Below are 19,992 nucleotides of genomic sequence, written 5' to 3'. Positions count from 1 at the left end.
GGAGAACTGCAGGCGAACATCAACATCGGCCACTCCGCGCGGCTGCTGCACAGCGGCATGCCGCTCATCATACTCAACGAGGACAGCCTGGACGTGAGTACCAGCACAGGAGCCCAGGAGTTACAGGAGAACTGCAGGCGAACATCAACATCGGCCACTCCGCGCGGCTGCTGCACAGCGGCATGCCGCTCATCATACTCAACGAGGACAGCCTGGACGTGAGTACCAGCACAGGAGCCCAGGAGTTACAGGAGAACTGCAGGCGAACATCAACATCGGCCACTCCGCGCGGCTGCTGCACAGCGGCATGCCGCTCATCATACTCAACGAGGACAGCCTGGACGTGAGTACCAGCACAGGAGCCCAGGAGTTACAGGAGAACTGCAGGCGAACATCAACATCGGCCACTCCGCGCGGCTGCTGCACAGCGGCATGCCGCTCATCATACTCAACGAGGACAGCCTGGACGTGAGTACCAGCACAGGAGCCCAGGAGTTACAGGAGAACTGCAGGCGAACATCAACATCGGCCACTCCGCGCGGCTGCTGCACAGCGGCATGCCGCTCATCATACTCAACGAGGACAGCCTGGACGTGAGTACCAGCACAGGAGCCCAGGAGTTACAGGAGAACTGCAGGCGAACATCAACATCGGCCACTCCGCGCGGCTGCTGCACAGCGGCATGCCGCTCATCATACTCAACGAGGACAGCCTGGACGTGAGTACCAGCACAGGAGCCCAGTAGCTGCAGAAAAACACCCCTTCCATAATAAAGAATAAAGCCAGCAATGGTCATTTCGTGTCTCTTGGACTACTCTTTCATCGTTATAGCTCTAGGTCGTCCACTGCTGGACATCCCCCATTGATTTTCAAAAGGACCAGTTGGAAGCGACCGGCGTCCAGTGCGTATCTGCGACCGAGACGTCAGATCATATTTATAATCATCTCGTGGCCTCCACTAGAGAATCTTTGGCCTTCCTGCTTTACTCCTCTTTAAGTTACTAAAATTAAACCCATTTTATCCCTAACCTGCATTATGTATGAGCTTGTACTCAAACCATTATTTTCTCCAGGGTACCCGCGAGTGCATATCCCGGCAAACGATGGAGTTCGGAGACAACCTGGGCAAGCAGAACGAGATCGCGCTCATCATCGACGGCAAGACGCTCAAGTACGCGATGGGCTGCGACCTCAAGAAGGACTTCTTGGACTTGTGCATATCCTGCAAGGTCGTTGTGTGCTGTAGGGTCTCGCCTATACAGAAGGCTGAGGTGAGTGTCGATTTTTTCATTTGTCTTTCATATTTCCTCCATTTTCGTTGAAATTTCGGAATATGTTAGTGTCTAACTGTACCTTTGTACAATTATTTCTATTTTTTTTCTGTGTTCTGTGTGTGTGTGAACGAACTGTGAACATTTTTGAAATAAATAAATAGCTATGCCAACGGTACCAACATCAAGACCCAAAATAAAATTGGGATAAGGGCAGGAAGATGATGCTGATCGGTTTCAACATCACGCGTAGTGCAGTGGCTCGTTAGACAATATCAAATGCCTGGCCTAAGTGGCTCCTTTCTAATGAACATAAAAACTCCACAATTCCTTGTCTAGGTGCCCTTTCGAAGATTATGTTTGATTGTTTGTCCAGGTAGTAGAGATGGTATCATCAGCGACGGGCGCGGTGACGCTGGCTATCGGTGACGGCGCCAACGACGTGGCCATGATACAGCGAGCCTCCGTCGGCGTCGGCATCTCCGGCGTCGAGGGGCTGCAGGCTGTCTGCGCCTCCGATTACAGCATTGCGCAGGTATATACCAGAATATACAGAAAATTGGCACGGATCAGATAGTATAGTTTTATGAAAATTGCAAATGGAAAACAGTCAAAAAAATTCGGACAGTACAAAAAAAAAATGTCCAAAAAATACCCCAGCCTATTATTATATTAAGATTCAATTCCCTGATTTCCCTTCACGTCGCTTTTGACTATTGACATATACTCCTTAGTTGATAGGCAAACTATGTACGACATGTACAAAACATCCTATACGTTTTGTATAACTAAACATTGTCTTCGAACTGTTCAGTTCCGGTTCCTGCTGCGGCTGCTGCTGGTGCACGGCGCGTGGAACTACTCGCGCATCAGCAAGCTCATCCTGTACTCCTTCTACAAGAACATCTGCCTCTACGTCATCGAGCTCTGGTTCGCGATATACTCCGCCTGGTGAGTGCACACTGCAAATCAATAGTGGGGTAGAATATAACTGTCTTTTATAGGAAAGAAACTTAGTACCTTAATGATGTTAACTATTGGACCAGGACCATTTTTGCTTGTAAATCCATCAACGGGCGACTACTCTGCGCTTCATGAATTTCTTCATAACCTCTGTCAACAGCAGCAGATATAATCTTACAGCTACAAACTCTTTTCCTCAGGGAGGAACCATCAAATCATTTACCTTACTGTGAGACAGTTCCAAAGACCTGATAACTCATGTAAAATATTTCACAGACTGCCAAGGTTCTTCGATTGACTACTGACTTCATCCTGCTAATTCGTTTCTTAATAAGAAAATATGTCACCAGGTCTGGTCAGATCCTGTTCGAGCGCTGGACGATAGGGTTCTACAACGTGATCTTCACGGCGCTGCCGCCCTTCGCCATCGGACTCTTCGACAAGCTCTGCTCGCCTGAAATCATGCTCAGGGTATGTATTACCGAATATACTACCAAGAATCAGGGTACATTATGGTACATAAACTTTTGTATACAAGGGGGTAACAAATCGTGGATCGTTATTCACGCTGTTTCTTACGTCAATGTCATTGCATATTTACATTTATTACACTCTTTGACTGTTTGTGCAATGTGCGGGAGTTTGAAACTCTAAGCGACTAAAACCCACCATGTTCCTTTGAGGCCTTTGTACACCAGGGCTGCGGGGGTAACTCACGCGAATAAACCCGCAGGCCCGACAGACGATTTCTCCCCCTTACATTTTTAATTAACACGCTTATATTAGCTTCACTTTTAACTATGTATGTAAGAAAATCTTGGAATCTTAATATGACCCACTTTCCGGTCTTCGATTAGGATGAAATTTGGACACGCTTTGAGTTCTGATGACAATACATGACTGGCTAAGAAACGTCGTTCCAAATCCAATATGGCGGCCTCCCTTAGATGGCGGACTGGAATCAAAATCGTGTGTTTAGTACTATTTTTATTTATTTTACCCAATTATCTAGAACTATATCATTGCTCGCAGCATCCAGTCCTATACATCCCATCGCAGCAAGGCCTCCTGTTCAACGTGCGCGTGTTCTGGGTGTGGGCGGTGAACGCGCTGCTGCACTCCGTGCTGCTGTTCTGGCTGCCCATGCTGCTGGCCAGCCACCACATCCTGTGGCCTTCCGGCAAGGATGGAGGGTACTTGCTGCTCGGCAACTTTGTTTATACTGTGAGTACTGGAGTTGTACGAAATATTATAGGTAGATGTTCCTGGAATGTTTTCTGTATTAATTTTAGATTTTAAATTATATTTATTTCTGTTAAAAATTTAGTTTCTTCGACAATTCTTTTGAAACTACACCAAATATGACTGCTCCTGGAGTTATTTTTTTTTTGTTCTTGTAACTACCCCAGTTTATACCGAATAAGAAAAGGTTGCGCCCAGTAGATGAAGCCAACTTTGCATATCTGACTCCCATAAGAAAAATATCAAAGTCACTTTTAATGTAAAGACAATCTTTTTTTCTTCCTCACACTTTTTGCCATTTAAAAACATTGCGCGAGTCGCTGCGCAGAAACCATTTTTAAGGACTGTAGGACTTTGACTTTGAGGACTTTCTCAACAGCATATATTTTTGAGAACTATTTATTATTGACGTTAAAATTGTGTTGTACATCAGTACGTGGTGCTGACGGTATGCCTGAAGGCGGGGCTGTCGACGCACTCGTGGACGTGGGTCACGCACCTCGCCATCTGGGGCTCCGTCGCCATGTGGTTCATCTTCATACTCGTATACAGGTCAGTCGATACTCTATACCGCTGTACATAAGGTTTAGTTTCCAACTTTGGTGATTTGTTTCGCTAGGATGTCAATTAGATATGATAATAATGATGCAAAAACATGAGGGTGGGGATCATTCGACTCTTTGAATTTATTTCCCTTAATAATGCAATGGGCTGTAGCTCGCAGTTGAAGAAACCTATGTCATGTAATATGCTATAATACCGTCTATTTCGTATTCGTATGTATGTTTGTTGTTCAGCAACGTGTACCCGATCATCCTGATCGGCGCGGTGATGCGCGGCATGGACCGCATGCTGTTCAGCTCGCTGGTGTTCTGGCTGGGGCTGGTGCTCATCCCGCTCGCCACGCTCATACCAGACCTGCTCGTCACTGTGTAAGTACTATATTGTATGCATAACTTGGCTCTGCTTGCTGCTCGGCGTCTAATCACTGCGTAAAATGTCCGAATAAAATATTACTGTGCTTGTGCAAGGTATCAAATGACTAATTTCAGAGGGGTGCTGTTGTTATGTGATTTTTGTCCTCCATTACATAGTGTTAAATTTGTCTAAATTTCCCGATCCCTTGTATAACTTTCTCGATCCCGTGTTCTAATCTAATGTAGGAAACGTCAGTGTTTTATGGCCGTCAATGCAATGGTTTCGATTGTATAAAATTGTAGGTGGGTAGGTATTGTCGGTAATGTGGTGATGATATACGTTGTCGAGTCGTGACACGGAGTAAGAAAAGATGAGCGGAGATGCCATAATGCAGGTAGGTCAGGCGCCTTCTTCTAGTTCAAATTCGTACGGTGAGCATGACCTAAATGATCAGTTACGGGTGAAACAACGAAGGGTTCGGGTTTTCTGAGATATTTGTCAACGATTTTGGATACCTATTGCAAAAATTGCCTGGTCCAAAGAAGGCGTATGTGGGCGAAAATAGTAACGTTCCTCGTCCTCCGCTCATTCGCATATTGGCACGCTATTTTCTTAGGCGATTTTTCGTTCTGGCATCTCCGCTAGTGATTTTGTTCTCCATGGGTGGTGAGCATTATGGTGACGTGTAGCGTGTCGCGGTCGCTGGGTCTGGCCGTGCACCCGCCGCGCCAGCTGCAGGCGCTGGGCGCGCGCGCCAGCGAGGGCGCCCTGGCCGCGCACCTGCGGGCCTCCGCGCTCATCGCCCTGCGCCGCGAGCTGCGCCAGCGCGGCAGCACGGCGCTGCGGCGCGCGGCGCAGCTGCTGGCGCCGCCGCCCGCGCCGCCCGTCTCCATCCTGCGCCGCCACGCCACGCTGTGCCGCTGCGAGCCCGCCACCGTCTTCCCTATCGTACCCTACCCTTGCATATCCTATACCCCTATATATTACGTGCGATATATCGTGGCATATACATTAAACAATACTGTTCACAGAAATTGTACTGCGCATGTTAGCCGCGCCAAGATAAATCGCATGTTATGTTGTTAGTCACCGTCGTCGTACTAGAGTTTGTCACACATTTTGTTATATCAGTGTAATCAAATAGGTTTGTAGATCGGATATATTTTAGAGGTTGTAGATCTTTAATTGAGTATTTTATCTAGTTCTGAGATAAATTGTATGGATCGTAAATTACATTATATTTTAAATAGATAAGTACTTAATATTATATAATCTTCGGCCATAACCATGGTTGACCATGTTACCTCCATTGATAAAAAAAAAAACTTAAAAAAAACTTGCAAGTTAACAAAATATTTTCCGGTGGTCATTACCAACCCATTTGATATTTAAGATGATCAAGCACTACCAGTAAGTAGATAAAATATTAGAAGTGTAAACAGAGAGCTAACAGATTGCTCATTGGTTATAGTCGTGACACGGCGCTAGACGCAAGCTATGGACATGAGACCCCCATAGGACACTGTGATGTCAAGTAACGAAAAAGGTGTCAGGTTAGCCGATAAGTCTTAATGTATTTAGAAACTACCCCTATAGACAAAAGTATTAAAAAACTGGTTGTTTGTCTGTTCTGGGATTGTTTTCAGGATTTATCTTACCATCGATTTTCGTTTGACTTTCATATGTCGTAATTTCTAGAAGTACCTAGGCATTTTTTTTTTCAGATTTTGAAGACATTCTTCATTGATTGTCTTTCATGTTAAATTGTTTTATTAATAATGTATATGTGTTAGTCTTAAGGCCAGTTATGGGCCAATGTGACCTAAAAAAAGTATTTAGGTTTCATTGGTTTTTTTTCGATTTCCAGCGTGCACAACTCCGCTTTCAAATCGATGACGGAGGCGGTGCGCGAGAGCGAGATCAAACAACGAGACCCTTCTGCACTGCTCACGCACCCGCGACACTCGTAAGTACAAACCTTGTATATAAAACTGAGAAATAATAAAAGGGAAATAGAAGTGCTCTGTCGTATAAATTAGGGGCAAGGAACAACAAATAAATATGTCTTAGACATAAAAACTGTAGACATTAGTAAAATTTTCCGCCAAAGTAGAGAAGTACTATAACTTCAATCAAATCAGCTTCACGAAGAAAACAAAATATATAGATGCTGCAAAATATATAGAACAAAGTATATTCAAAATAAACATAGACGGAGTATTCTAAAAGGATTCATCAATTTTGTCACAGCAAATTTTAAAACACCCCACCAAGACAAATGAAAATCGAGTCTCTAATTGAAGTATATAAATATCATTTTAGAATACTCTCCTGTGTTCGTAGAGAAGCAAAAATGCAAGAATAATTTATTTTACGTCAAATCGCAATACATTATTCTTGCTGCGCTTATTACCAGAATAAAAGTTCAACAAAATCATAGTTTAGAATGAAATACGACAGAGCTAGGAGTCTTAGCTATAGAACATATTATATTTATTTATATGCGAAGTATATATTACTGGGAGCACACACACTGTATTCTCACAATATATTTACATGCACGGTATTGGGTGTTTGGACGGACTTTCACGGAGCACGGGACAAAATTTCATTTGGGTATGAGGATGCATGAACTCAAGTATTTGGTCGGTTTCATATGGAAGCTGTGTGTGATCTCAGGTTGTTATGCTCAGAATACGTTACAAGGAATCACATGCTTACTTTAGTTACACATAACTAAATGGTTATTATCTTAATTATTATCCGTTGAATGATTCTAAAAAGAGCTGAAAAACTTATTCTTTCATTAAAAATTAAAGTTGATATAAATTCAAAAATTAATCCTATCTTGACACACTGATTAATATTGACTTAATGTTGTTTCTGTATTTATAAAACAAGCTAGATATTATGTCAATTTTTTTCTATTTTGGTGTACCTATACCTACATTGAGAGTGAAATTGTGATTCCTCAATAACTTATTCTGCGCATCGTACTGTGAAAGTTCCGAAACGTCGTAAGCGACAGAGGCGCGTCGATCGACTTAGATCTCTATAACAAGCAGTATGCGTGTGTTTTGCGTTGTTTGCTCTTACCGTGTGCATTATTTTGGAATGAATATACTGGACTATTGACCCACTAATATGACATTGATTTAACAGTTTGAAATCATGTGTATACGTGTATATATCCATTATATAAATTATATCTTTAGAAAGTTGCCATTTATAAAGTATCTACATGTAAAAAAAATTGTGACAGTAAAATTATTGAATATTATATATTGGTATAACTGTAGATACTTCATAAATGCTATTGTTTCCCTTTTTTATCTTCACACGTGTATATATAGTTCTGTTGATATACCTGGCCACTCTATCCCACCACACCAGCCGGTCAGACGGTTCTGACAGCCCGGTGTGGTGTGTCAGGGTGACGGGTCACGTCTCTCATATCACTCGTATTTTCATTCTCTGCATTATGTACGTCCCTGTGGACCGTTGCCGGCTGATTGCCATGTTTACGCTTCTATGTATTACACGTAAAGCGTAGTCTATTTAGATTAGATTTTATATTCTGTAGCTTTACAAATTATACCTTCAATTAGTGTTTAAACTTATAAATTTCTTGATGTTCCTACACGTATATTGTCGTTTTATATGGTATATTGTGTAGTGCTTGAGTACGTAGCGTGTATCAGCTAGACTCGATGCGGCGATCAGCCGGCGGCGGCGGGGCTCGTGTAGCGCACGCAACTGTCAGTACGTACTTATGTTACGTGTTTAGTTTGCTTTGCATCGCCCCTCCCCCCTCCTCCTCTCCCGTCCACCGCGCCCCGCACACACCCGTACGCTCGCCACGACTCCCGCTAGTGTATGTGACGGACACTCGGTACTCCCGAGCCGATCGTACAGCATGAACCTCCGCGCGGGATACCACTCTCGGTAATCACATACCGCGTTCATACATTACCGGCACTACACTACTTGCAAAGTGCCTTGACGAAGTAAATGGAAAACTTGGACGAAGTAAGACGAAGTGCGACACTTCACACTTCTTCAACTTTGCCATTTGTGCTCTTTGACTCTGGCACAAAACTCGATAACAATCTGAAGTTGTCACACTCTTGCATTCATCGAACTTCGGTTTACTTCGCGAGTATTGTTGCTACCTCTACTCGCAAAGTTGATCGAAGTTCACCGGACCGACCGAAGGGCTCTTCAGGCTCTTTGGCTCAGGGCAAAAATCGACAACAACTGGACATCGTTTGATGCGAAGTTGGATAAAGTAGGACTAAGTGCCTTTCCACGCTCGCGTATTCTTCAAAGGTCTAGTTCACTACTTCACAAAGTTAAACGAGTGTGTAGTGTCGTACTTCGCCTTACTTCGTCCCACTTTCCCATGTACTTCGTGCAGAAACTTTGCGTGTAGTGTAGTGGAGGTATGACTTTGTGGGGGTGAGTGGTCGGGGCGGGAGGCGTGGCGGGCGGCGCGGGCGGCGGCAGTAACGTTGTGTTGGGTAGGGCGCGCGGCACGCCCGTGGGGCTGCGCTGGCGGCGCGCGGTGGCGCCGGCCGAGGCCCCGCGCCGCCCGCACGTGGTGTGACCCGCGCCGCGGCCGCCGCGCCACTAGCCGCGCCGGGCGCCGCCAACTCGCTACTTCCCCGACTATTTTTGTACGCATTTATATTGACTGTCGCCGATGTGATATGCAGTAGTTATTAATGTTTACTTTTCATTCCGAGGTGGGCGTACGTCAAATATATGATAAGAATAAGAAAAGGGAGTGCTATTAGATGGTAAATATTATATTGAATACTGTTAGTAGTAGTAGTGTGGCCGCGGCCCACTGTGTGGCGCTAGTTTTTGTATGCTCATCTAGATCTTCCTGTATTTTTGAATCTTCGAATCCTATTAAGGTTTTGTATTTTATGAAATAAATCCATCGCGTAAGACTTATTTTATAATGTGATGCAGCCGGGCACGGGCAGATTGCTCTAGCTTACTTGAATGAACTCATTTCCTCAATTACTTCCTAGGTATTATTTTATATTTAGACGTATTGTTAATTTACTAAAATAATTTATTAACTTACACTCGTATGATAACATTCCAGTATTAGGTAGTAGCGTGAGGATGAGAAGATATCAGTGTGCCACAATTAATAGTTTTATGTGTGCGTAACGTGCACTTGAAATCAAGGAATTTATATAATAATAAAGGGGAAGGGTAGTTAGCAAATGCCTAGATATAGTAGAGTTTGTGTTAGGAGCCAGTGTCCGCGTCACTAGAGATATCGGGCGGCGCGACCACCGAGCACGCTCTGTCAACCGCACTCAGAGAGATAATATTAGTTTAGCAAATAAGCATTCAGTTACCATTTTTATAACATTAAATTAATCTTTCATTCAACTGAACTAGCTATCTTTATATCTTTAAACGCGGCCGTTTTTGAGATGTATGTTTGTTAATCTTTCACGCAAAATCGACTTTTGATAAAACTTGGCAGTAATGTAGCATATATATCTGAATAAAAAATAGTCTACTTCTTATCAATGAGAGAGAAGTTGCCTCCGGACGTGGGTCAAACCGCAGCCGGAAGCCAGTTATTTCATATATAAAAATTAATTACTAAAGAATATACACTTTATTTTATATACATATTTATAAGTGTGCCTAGATGAAGTGTATTTTGAATAAGATATTTTGTATATTAGATAGGTCGGGTATTGTGACCGTCCGAGTAGCTTCGTGGCACCAAGTCGTGGTTCCTATTCGTTCCTAACTTATTTACATTGAGCTAGAGGGCGCTGCCGAGCCCGACAGAGCGTGCTCGGTGGGAACACCATATATACACGAATAACGGACTTTAGGCGCTAGAATATATAAATGTGAATATTTTTATATCTCAACACGTTTGACGTTTTCTATGCTAGATATGTGTACATACTGTCTTCTTGAACGATACAATCATTGTAAGTAAAATATATATACAACACTTGTTATTTTTGATTCTCATTTCAAAATGTAAATTGTTTGACAATCTTCCGTTTTTAGACATTGTATATAGTATTATTGTTTTATATTTAACAGTGATCTCCTTATAAAAATAAGCAAGTTAAATGAGTAATGTGAGAAAGTTCAAATGACACAATATTTTGGAATGAAAAGTGATCCGAATGTCCCTTATGAAATTATTTAAATTCTACATTTGTTATGTACGTTTAGGTACAGTTATGGTCTTATCTTTGATTATATATATGTCTAGATGGAGTGTCACCATACAATCCCAACAAAGAAGCAGAGACAAAATTGTCATGCATGTGTGCGTGTAGATGTCATTTTACACTGCGCGTTGACGTAAATAATGATACCAGCTTCTACGATTCTCCCATAAATAATGAAAAAAAAAATAGACTAATTAAATAAGTTTGTATACATAGTGTTATTCGGTTTAACTATAACTTTATAGAAAATTGAACCTTGCTTGGCACTGCTGCTTTTGTAAGTCTTCGGCGCCCTATCTTGTCGACAGTACTCATGTCCTTGCTGTGGAAGTGATCGGAACACACTACGGTATTTTTTGCTGGTGTCCACATCGCATCTCCGCGGCTTTTTTTAATGCACTCTGACTTATAACAATAGGATTACTTGGAATTCTAAAAAAAATTATGTTACGTCGATGACCATAATTTACTAATCAAATAATAGTAGATAATATTTTGAAGAATCAGAAAATGTCTATCGGGGCAATAAATATAGAAATTATACCTATTATTTTTTTGCGCAGTGCTTAAAAAAATATCCTTTATTCATAACATAAACACGTGAAGTTGGGAAAATGAAAAACAGAAACTGGCAACACTGATACAATATGGCGTGATTTAATAAACATAATTACAAAAAACAAATATTTATTTTCTGGGTCAGTTACCGATGATAGGTGATGTTATTGGCACTTTTTAGCCTTCCTTTATAATTCCGGCAGACTTTAATTGCACATGTCGTCATTTTACCTCTGTTATTTGTATTTTAGTTAGCGCGCGTAATACGTTTTGACAGTTAAGCGGCACGATCTGTTCTGATTGACAGGAAAGCTAATGTCGATGAACAGTACATTGACATTTTTTTCCACGCTTGCGCGCACTCGACGCTACATCTAGACATATATATAATCAAAGGGTCTTATTTATGAATCGTATGAATTCCTTATGAAATGTTACAAAGTTATTTAAATAGAATAAAGTGATATTGTACAAGTAGTTTATTTCCGCCTGTGAAGTATATAATCCTATATATTCTATGATATTTACATGAAATTAAATAAAAAAATATAAAGATATCATTGAGTGATCAGGCCTTACTATTGAAGATAATTTATTTAGTTATATAAATTGTTATACAAAAGTAACGATTGTAATGAAATTACTACTAATTAATAAAATAAAACGATTTCTCTAAGTTTCCAACATGTTACAGTTGTTATAAACATTTGTGTGAAATAAACGTATATGTGCAGTACATGTGTAGTTGTATATATATGTATGTACACTGTACAGATCCTGAGCTACCCTTATTTGCTTTTTTATATTAGTTTTGTTATTTAATCTTTCTTGTAAATTATTTTCACTTCTGTGGACTGGTTGGCGTATATGTATAATTTATTATACAACAGATATACATCTTTCATTCATCGATATACATCTTTCATATGGGTTTTTCTTTTAGCTAGACATAATTTTGGTATTAGTTTGTTTTATACTAAATTCTTGTGATGAATTATATTTTTTTATATTCATATTTTGTCTTCACAAGATATCATCAATGTAATCTTGAATGAGCATTACTGGAGCAAAAATATTTTGAAAAAGTTTTTCATTTCCGAGAATAATATATCAAATTAGTATCGCCAACTTGTCCACAATCGTTTGTCTTCTTCCTTTCATCTCAACACTTGTTATGTTAGTTCCAATCTTTTTAATCTTTCACCTTTTTTGATCCTGAACATCTGCTGTCAACACCAAAATCAAAACTAATCACTCTATCAACTGACACGGTGAGTGACAGCGGAATTCAGCATAATACATTATTGTATGTTCATGTATAATTTACTTAGAAACGGCCATTCCCAATATTTTATCTATGTGTTGATTTGCTTATTAGAGAATTTTGTCATTAATCTATACAAGCAATGTCAAGTACCATCTCTAGTGAGCAAAACCAAAAAAGAATATTGGAAACGGTTGTTATACAATAACACTGACTTGTGCTGATACTGACCGGCAGCAATCCAGCTCATTCCATTCATCCTTACTAGTTTTGCAATTTTCTTAAATAGTTTTGCACAATCAGCATGAAGTTATTAAATTAATATGGAACAGTGTTTAGTCTCTATAAAATTCTAATCCCAGTTTTAGGGATGATTAGGTATGTCAGAGACAGTGGTACTGCCAAACTTGCCCCAATATTATACCAGAATGCAAATATTCTCAGGCATAAAAAATTGCTTAACATGTATGTGTTAAAATAAAATGTATGTCTATATTTTTAATGTTCCTGAATATTGTGTATAAAATCTTGGGGTCAATACCAATGGGTACTTCAGAGGCACTTTTAATGACTTTAAGTGTGCACAAGTCAGTGTAGTTGTACCATAAGCATTAATAATCTGTCCATCCATCATGTACTATGACGTCATAATACACAACCTGTACAGTATTGTAAGTAATCGTTTCTTTACATGTTGGTTGAATAAAACTGTTGAAACTATTCCGTCTTGTATCTTGTAGTCCTAAGCTATGCCAAAATAATGCTTGTTCGTCTGTCTGTTGGGCCTTTTGATGCTCGGTATGTCATTGTTGTATGTTTGTTACCTAACTGCTGGTCCCATAAGGCTGACATTGGAACTATACACCATCCAGCTTATTTTTAAACAAGTTATTATTACAAAATTTGGTTCCAATAAGTCTTATCCCGTTAGCTAGTCGAATAGTATTAACATATTAGTGGCTAGGCTCCCGTTTACTTGTTATAGTACTAAGCGTGATTGAGAATGCATTGTTCATGGTACCTAATTTAAATTATTGTAATAGACACACCTCACACGTTAGGTATTGGAAACAAAAGACATAAAACTTTAAATTAAATTGAAACTTTGTTTTGGATGAAAATAATGGACAATTGTTAGATGCTCCAATACGCAAACAATTATACGTTCTAACATTATTGCTAACCTCTTACAGTGACTAATCAACATTTTTATATCCTAACAAAATATCCTGATAACACGGTGGAGTATCTAACTGACCGTGTGCGGTGTGTCCGACATGACTACAGAGGTGACATGGCTACACGCTGCACGAACACTTGAACTACAGCATTGTTGTATTGTGTGTGTGTGGGTAAGTGTGTAGCCGTGTGTGTCATGTGGGGGTGTGTACTAACTGATGGTGGTTGTTCTGCGGACAGCGCGGCGGACACGCGGCACGCGCTCGTGCGGCTCGCCACGTGTAAGTACCACGTACGTGCGCTTGCATGGCTTCGCATATGCTTGCACAGCCACCGCTGACCACCAGTGGCTAGTGGTACGCCACTCTCACGCTTACTAACTCTATACTTACTACTGTTGGTGATGGTTCTTTATTATATTCCGTTATAATAATGTCGCGACGGTTACCCACTCGGATACTTGCGTCGATGTGGGAACGAACTCTGTAAATACATTTCTGAAGCATCGGAAGAGATGAGTCGAATCCTGAGCGCATTCGGTAGAGTTCCCTATTCGAGGCGGCAGTGGGGTACACAGTAGGGCGCAAAGTTCAGTAGTCACCGCGAGCTCTGTGTGGCAGCCTCACGGAGACGGCGCGGCTGCTGCAGAACGTTCGCAGCGTGTTCAGCCGGCGCTCCGCCACGCGTGCCACCATGGAGCTCGAGCTGTCGCGTGAGTACCCGCCCGCAGGACTGCTAACGTGCCGACCTCCGACCGTAACGCTACCGACATGTCCACTAGAGCGACGCATCTTAGCATTCCATGTGCGGTCCGACCGTGGCACACACCACGCACCGCTGACGCGTTGACACATATAGATACACCCTTTATTTACTGCAGACATAATCAAGGACTCGTCAAGGTATTAATTAACGTTTTGTTTTATTCTCAGTTCACACAGTTTGTGTTTACCACAAGATTGTGTAGTGTCATCACGCTAATTCCAAACTATCATTACAATGTTCATTTATGCAGTTTTCACACCATTAGTTGATGAATTCAATTGATTTGATATATGTGTATGGTGTGTGTGGATGTAATTGATAGAGTTGTGTGCAAACAGACGGGTTCGCGTTTTCGCAAGAAGAAGGCGGCAGCGTGTCGCAGGCGGACATGATCCGCGCGTACGACACGCGCCAGCCGCGGCCGCAGCACTCGTAGACGCGCGGACGGGGCTGCGGGCGCCGGCGGGGCTGCGGGCACTGGCGGCGCTGGCGCGGCTGGCGGGGCTGCGCGGGCTGCCACTGCGCACACGTACAAACTCTTCACCTCCTCACTCGGAAATGATATCACTGTTGTTGTTTTAGTTAGCGTCAGACGAACAGTATTGTTACATTATTTATTGAACATCATGACAAATATTATAATGAATGTTTAGTGTTACTGTACTTAACGTAGGACTGTGTGCGAGCACCGAGTCTATATTATTACTATATATAAATATTATACCTATGTATACAAGATATAGTATAATGACTGTAGATGGTATACATCATCTCCGGGTTTTCTATCTATTTTGAATATTTTACGACTTTCGGTCACAGGGAACCATGAATTTTAAATCCTAGACCAAAAATTAGATTAATATCTTTTTAAAAATCTGCAATTTTATTTGTTATGAAATCGTGAAGTTTATTCCTTCTGTGTACTGAAGTTTGTGTTACATATTGTACGTTGGAGAAGTGGCCGGCGAGGGAATCGTTCTCAATTATTTATTATTGAAATCTCACGGAACAAAGTGAATGCCTTTAATTATTACAACAAGACTTGATTGTATAATTTCTGTAGTACGGCAACTAGAATCCTCTATATTGTATTTGTTAGTAGACTTTTGTTGGTATATAAGAAATAATTTATTAATTCAATATATTGCGATGTTGTTTCAGCTTAAACTAGTACATAAGGAACTACCGTGAACTGTACATTTTGATTTATTTTTGTATCTGTGCGGTCTTTCAACAATTTACTTTGTTCAAGTAATCAAAGACTTACTTAGTTATTTTTAAAAGATTAGAGACTAAACGGTGATAACGATTTAAATTACTAGGTAAATGTTTAAAAAAATATATAATTATATTAACAAAAATAGAATTAATTATCGTGCCAGACTTAGTTCCATTAATGTAATGTCCAATTCTGTCATAATTACATTTTAAATACATGCGTAGGTGAATTATTGGAAGACCCACACGTTTTACATATTTTAGTTAACAGATAGTGTAAGTATTCGATATTATTTTGTATGTATATCTCATATATAACAGCTAATAGTAAATACATGGCCTATGTTTCGTTGTGTCACAATATACATTAATGAAGTATATATAAGGATGTGTACAGCCGAGTGTGTACATAATATAAGAGTATAACGCTTTATTAACTCGGTTGTTGAATGTTTCAGTGTTGCCTTCAGTTGTCATGCTTATACATGGGTGTACAGTACATATACCATATACTTATAATATACACATGTACATGCGTCTGAAATGTCATGTCGCTTATTATCTACATCGTTCAATAAAACATTTAAATACCATCTTATTGATTTTCGATAAGAGTCGATATACAAACCATTAAAAACGTTTTTTAAAAGAAAATTTCTACCTAAATCGAATATAATTGTAACTTTGAAGCACCTATATGAATCTCGGAGCGTAACGTGCACTCAATAATTTATTCACCTATATCGGCACAATATCGATTCATTTGGCATTCCTAAATATTATCTAGTCGTCAAATTTTCATAGTTTTTTGAACAAATTATAATCATAGCAGCTTTTTAAGGTCCATGTATACATAGTTCAAAGTGTATGTCGTTGTGTTTAACGTCAGGGAATACAATGTGGATATTGTAACAGAATTACATTCCAGGGGAAATATACTAGTTGATCATAGCCAGTGACTTCATGCGTGTGTATTAGCACAATACTAAACCATTCAGTAATCAAATTAGCTAGGCTCCTCTGATTAATGCAAAATGAAGAACTAATTAAGTTTACGCAGTATCGAGTAACTTGTACCTTTGTAGCAAATACAAGATGGCCGCTTGTAACTTCCCTGATACGTTAACCACAGTGACGTGACCGTAGTTAGAATGATTTTCACCCCAATTAAAATAAATAATTGTGATACGTAATGAAGTGAACATTGTTCAGACTGTCGACAAGGTCGAGGGGAATATTTTGAACACAGACTTGTGACAGTGCGGTTCTAACAGTTTATTGTTGTTAACTGTTTAAATTGAGGTTATTTTCGATGGTTATAGAGATGTGGTGGTTGTTGTAGGGTCGATTAAGGAACACAGGCATTTTAATTTGTAGTAAACGAGATTAAATACTTTCACCGTAATTAAAATTTTATAGGCAAGTAACTGTCAACCGGTCAACATGTAAGCATTTTAATAAACGAATTGCTAAAGCCCCTACTTTCTTTTCTTCGAGCCTGATAAATTTGTAAAAAATATTTGTCAAAATCTATGGAAAGAAGAACAAAATATTGTTAAACGTGATCCCTATGGTTTTCAAAATGCCACAAGTACTTGAACTCAGGGGACGGACTGTCGGCACTACGGCAGTGTAACCACCACATTTCGCGCCCCGTTCATAACTCGTGGATGTAACAGAATTATAAATTATATTATTTGTTCTCGTTCTTTATATCGCAGTTTCATTTGATACTCCTTTCCTTACCTCCCTTATCCTTATAACATCTTAACAATAGGCACTGCTTAGCTCAAATCTGTGGAAAACTACAGTTGAGAGTGATTTTTAATCGACTTAAAAAAAGGAGGTTCTCAGTTTGACCTACTATTTGGGGTCTACAAATACCGGTATTGTAATGATATGGAGTAATCGATGTCTGAATAAGCATCCGAAATAGCAGATTCAACATAAAGCAATTCAGTACTAAGCTGACACGGATAAACACAGACTATCTGCACATCAGACACAATACCATACCTTTAATTATATTCTAGGGAAATCTCAGCAAGTAATATTACACAGTGCAGTAAATGCTAATGTTACGTCATGATGTGGGTGAGTGGTAGGTGTGGCGCACATGTGGGCTTGTAACAACAACAGTAGGACACATTACACTCGGGAATGCGCTAATTGCTCTGCGGGGGAAATCTGCGCACGCGATGTCAGTAAGCGTGTACCGAGCGATAAGCATTGTATTCTGAACTATATAGGTATCTACAGTAAAGTTAATTACTAGTTAAGTAAACTGAAATTAGTAAAAAAAAGATGTCAGGGATTTGTTCCGAAGAAAGATGTGATAGACAATTTTAAACATTGTCGAAGCTAGGTACTGTTTATACACGTCACCATCTCTCACTGCTAGACCCAGTCTTCCTCTCACAGAGAAGTCAAGCCCGTAAAAACAATAAATTAATCAAATATTGTAAAGCTGAAGAGTTTGTGCGCGCTTATCTAAAGACCCATATGAGAACTCCTTTCAGTGTTAGTAAATTTATCGAGGAAAGCTATAGGCTATCAGGTTGCGCGAAGCAGCACCCACGGAAAGCTGGTGAAAACGCTGGAGGAAGGTAGTATTTTATAACTTTGGCTATGATAACGTCACTGGAAAATAGTACTTATTCCAGTAGATTGTTCCCAATTACTGAGATTACTATCCTTCCATAACACATGAATCAAAAGAAGTGGCTCGTGACTCGTAAGTGAATAATGACTAATAAATCTGGATGAAGCAAGGAAAATGGATTAAAGGCTACGCAACGCAATCACGGGGTAATCATCACAATTGTAGCAACTCTTGCATCTTGATAACGTATGGCCTTAATTTTTCACTGTAGGCCCACAGCCTATGTATAGGTAAAAAGATTATGTACTCAGTACCTAACTAATTGAAGGAATCTACATGCTAATTCTTGGGTTCTCAAAAGTTAGAACTTAGAAATAATTATTCCTGAACTCTACTATTAGGTATTGGTAAGGTAAGCTTACTCTAAAAAGAAGTTCAGGAGTTGGCGCTAGATAGGCGTACCTAAATGGAAGGAGCTGCATCGACAAGAGCTGGAAATTGATGATTATGAAACTTACTCTACATTATTAATTTAATTAGATACAATTTTAATATTCTTAAGTTACAAACTTATAAATGTTTATGCTGAAACCGAATTAAACTAATTCGTTACTTAACTGTATTAATTACGTAACAGTACAATGAATCACCCGAAACTATTATTTAATTTGCTACATAATAATGTACTTATATCTTGGTAAACGATTAAGTATAAAAAGAGCAACAGCTCAGCAATTTGTATTCTTGTTAATTTATGTACCTAGGTGGGTTTGTTGAATCTATGTACATATTTCAAAATCCCAGCTAAGCTTAGCCCATTAGATGACCATGAGCTTATGCCAGTAGCTGGGTACCTACACAGCAATAACCCCCATGACCTTGGCTCACCGCTAAATATCTCGGCTGCCGAATGTTTCACAAGTGAAGACTAAGCTAATTGCCTTCGTGAAGGCATTCGTAAGTGCCGCTAATTTACTTCGCATTGTGCGCATGAGTTCATACTTCCACGGAAACAAAACATTCCTTCATTAATACCATTCTGATACTTCCAATAGCTCAGAGGTTAAAACTCGGATTAGCTAGCGCGAGGATATGAATTCAAATACTTCTAACGCTCCATTTAGAAACTTTCTTTATTGCAAGCAATGGGTATATGAGCAAATTACGATTTTTATAAGTAAGGTGTAGAAGTAAAATTAAGTTATGCGTCACTCGTCGCTGAATTATCAGCAGATAGAGCGTCTCATACAGATTACCTGAACTAAATAAAATGTCGATAGCTGAAGGTCTAGAGGTATAGGTAGAGTAGGTGTAGGTAGAGTATTTGGCTTGGCAGAGCTCTATCCAGCTTGACCACTACTCTAGACAGGTAAATACTGTGTTTTAGGAGTAGGATTTTCAGATGACAATTGGCTTATTCCTCGCATAAAGAAGTAGTAAGTGACGAAGTATTTATTTTATTAAATATAGTACTTGTAACTAGTAGTTTCGACCGCATTCCGTACCTACCTAAAAAATAAGGACACACACTTAACGTGGCTTTTTTATTGGTAAAAGAATGGAGAGTTTTGTATGTATGCGCGGTATGCTTATGTACCTACATATAATTTCAGGAAATACCCATAAACCCTGTAAACGATACTTGGAAAAAAAATCATCACACCAACTCGGAAATACCTAGTAGTTTTGCTCTTCGATATTTGAGTGAAGTATAAGTCGTGGTGGCCTAGTGGATAAAGAACCAACACCTCGAGTATGAGGGTGTGGGTTCGATTCCAGTTCAGG

At 40.0% G+C, this 19,992-nt stretch overlaps 1 protein-coding gene across 1 annotated transcript in view; it reads left to right on the top strand.

The window, feature by feature from the left end:
- Positions 1–14,961, top strand: part of Atp8a (ATPase 8A) — a 79,849-nt gene extending 64,888 nt beyond the window's left edge. The window contains exons 15-24 of the mRNA XM_049841108.2: positions 1,074–1,271; positions 1,648–1,806; positions 2,086–2,222; positions 2,585–2,705; positions 3,267–3,458; positions 3,910–4,028; positions 4,274–4,408; positions 6,262–6,360; positions 14,243–14,334; positions 14,726–14,961. Of these exons, the coding sequence (XP_049697065.2) occupies positions 1,074–1,271; positions 1,648–1,806; positions 2,086–2,222; positions 2,585–2,705; positions 3,267–3,458; positions 3,910–4,028; positions 4,274–4,408; positions 6,262–6,360; positions 14,243–14,334; positions 14,726–14,823 (1,350 nt within the window). The 3' untranslated portion in view covers positions 14,824–14,961. The remainder of the gene's footprint in view (positions 1–1,073; positions 1,272–1,647; positions 1,807–2,085; positions 2,223–2,584; positions 2,706–3,266; positions 3,459–3,909; positions 4,029–4,273; positions 4,409–6,261; positions 6,361–14,242; positions 14,335–14,725) is intronic.
- Positions 14,962–19,992: the final 5,031 nt, after the last annotated feature.

The sequence above is a fragment of the Helicoverpa armigera genome, chromosome 10 (assembly GCF_030705265.1).
Source record: "Helicoverpa armigera isolate CAAS_96S chromosome 10, ASM3070526v1, whole genome shotgun sequence".
Classification (NCBI taxonomy): domain Eukaryota; kingdom Metazoa; phylum Arthropoda; class Insecta; order Lepidoptera; family Noctuidae; genus Helicoverpa; species Helicoverpa armigera.
Note: the sequence above shows the minus strand (reverse complement) of the source record. Positions and strands in the feature narration are given on the sequence as shown.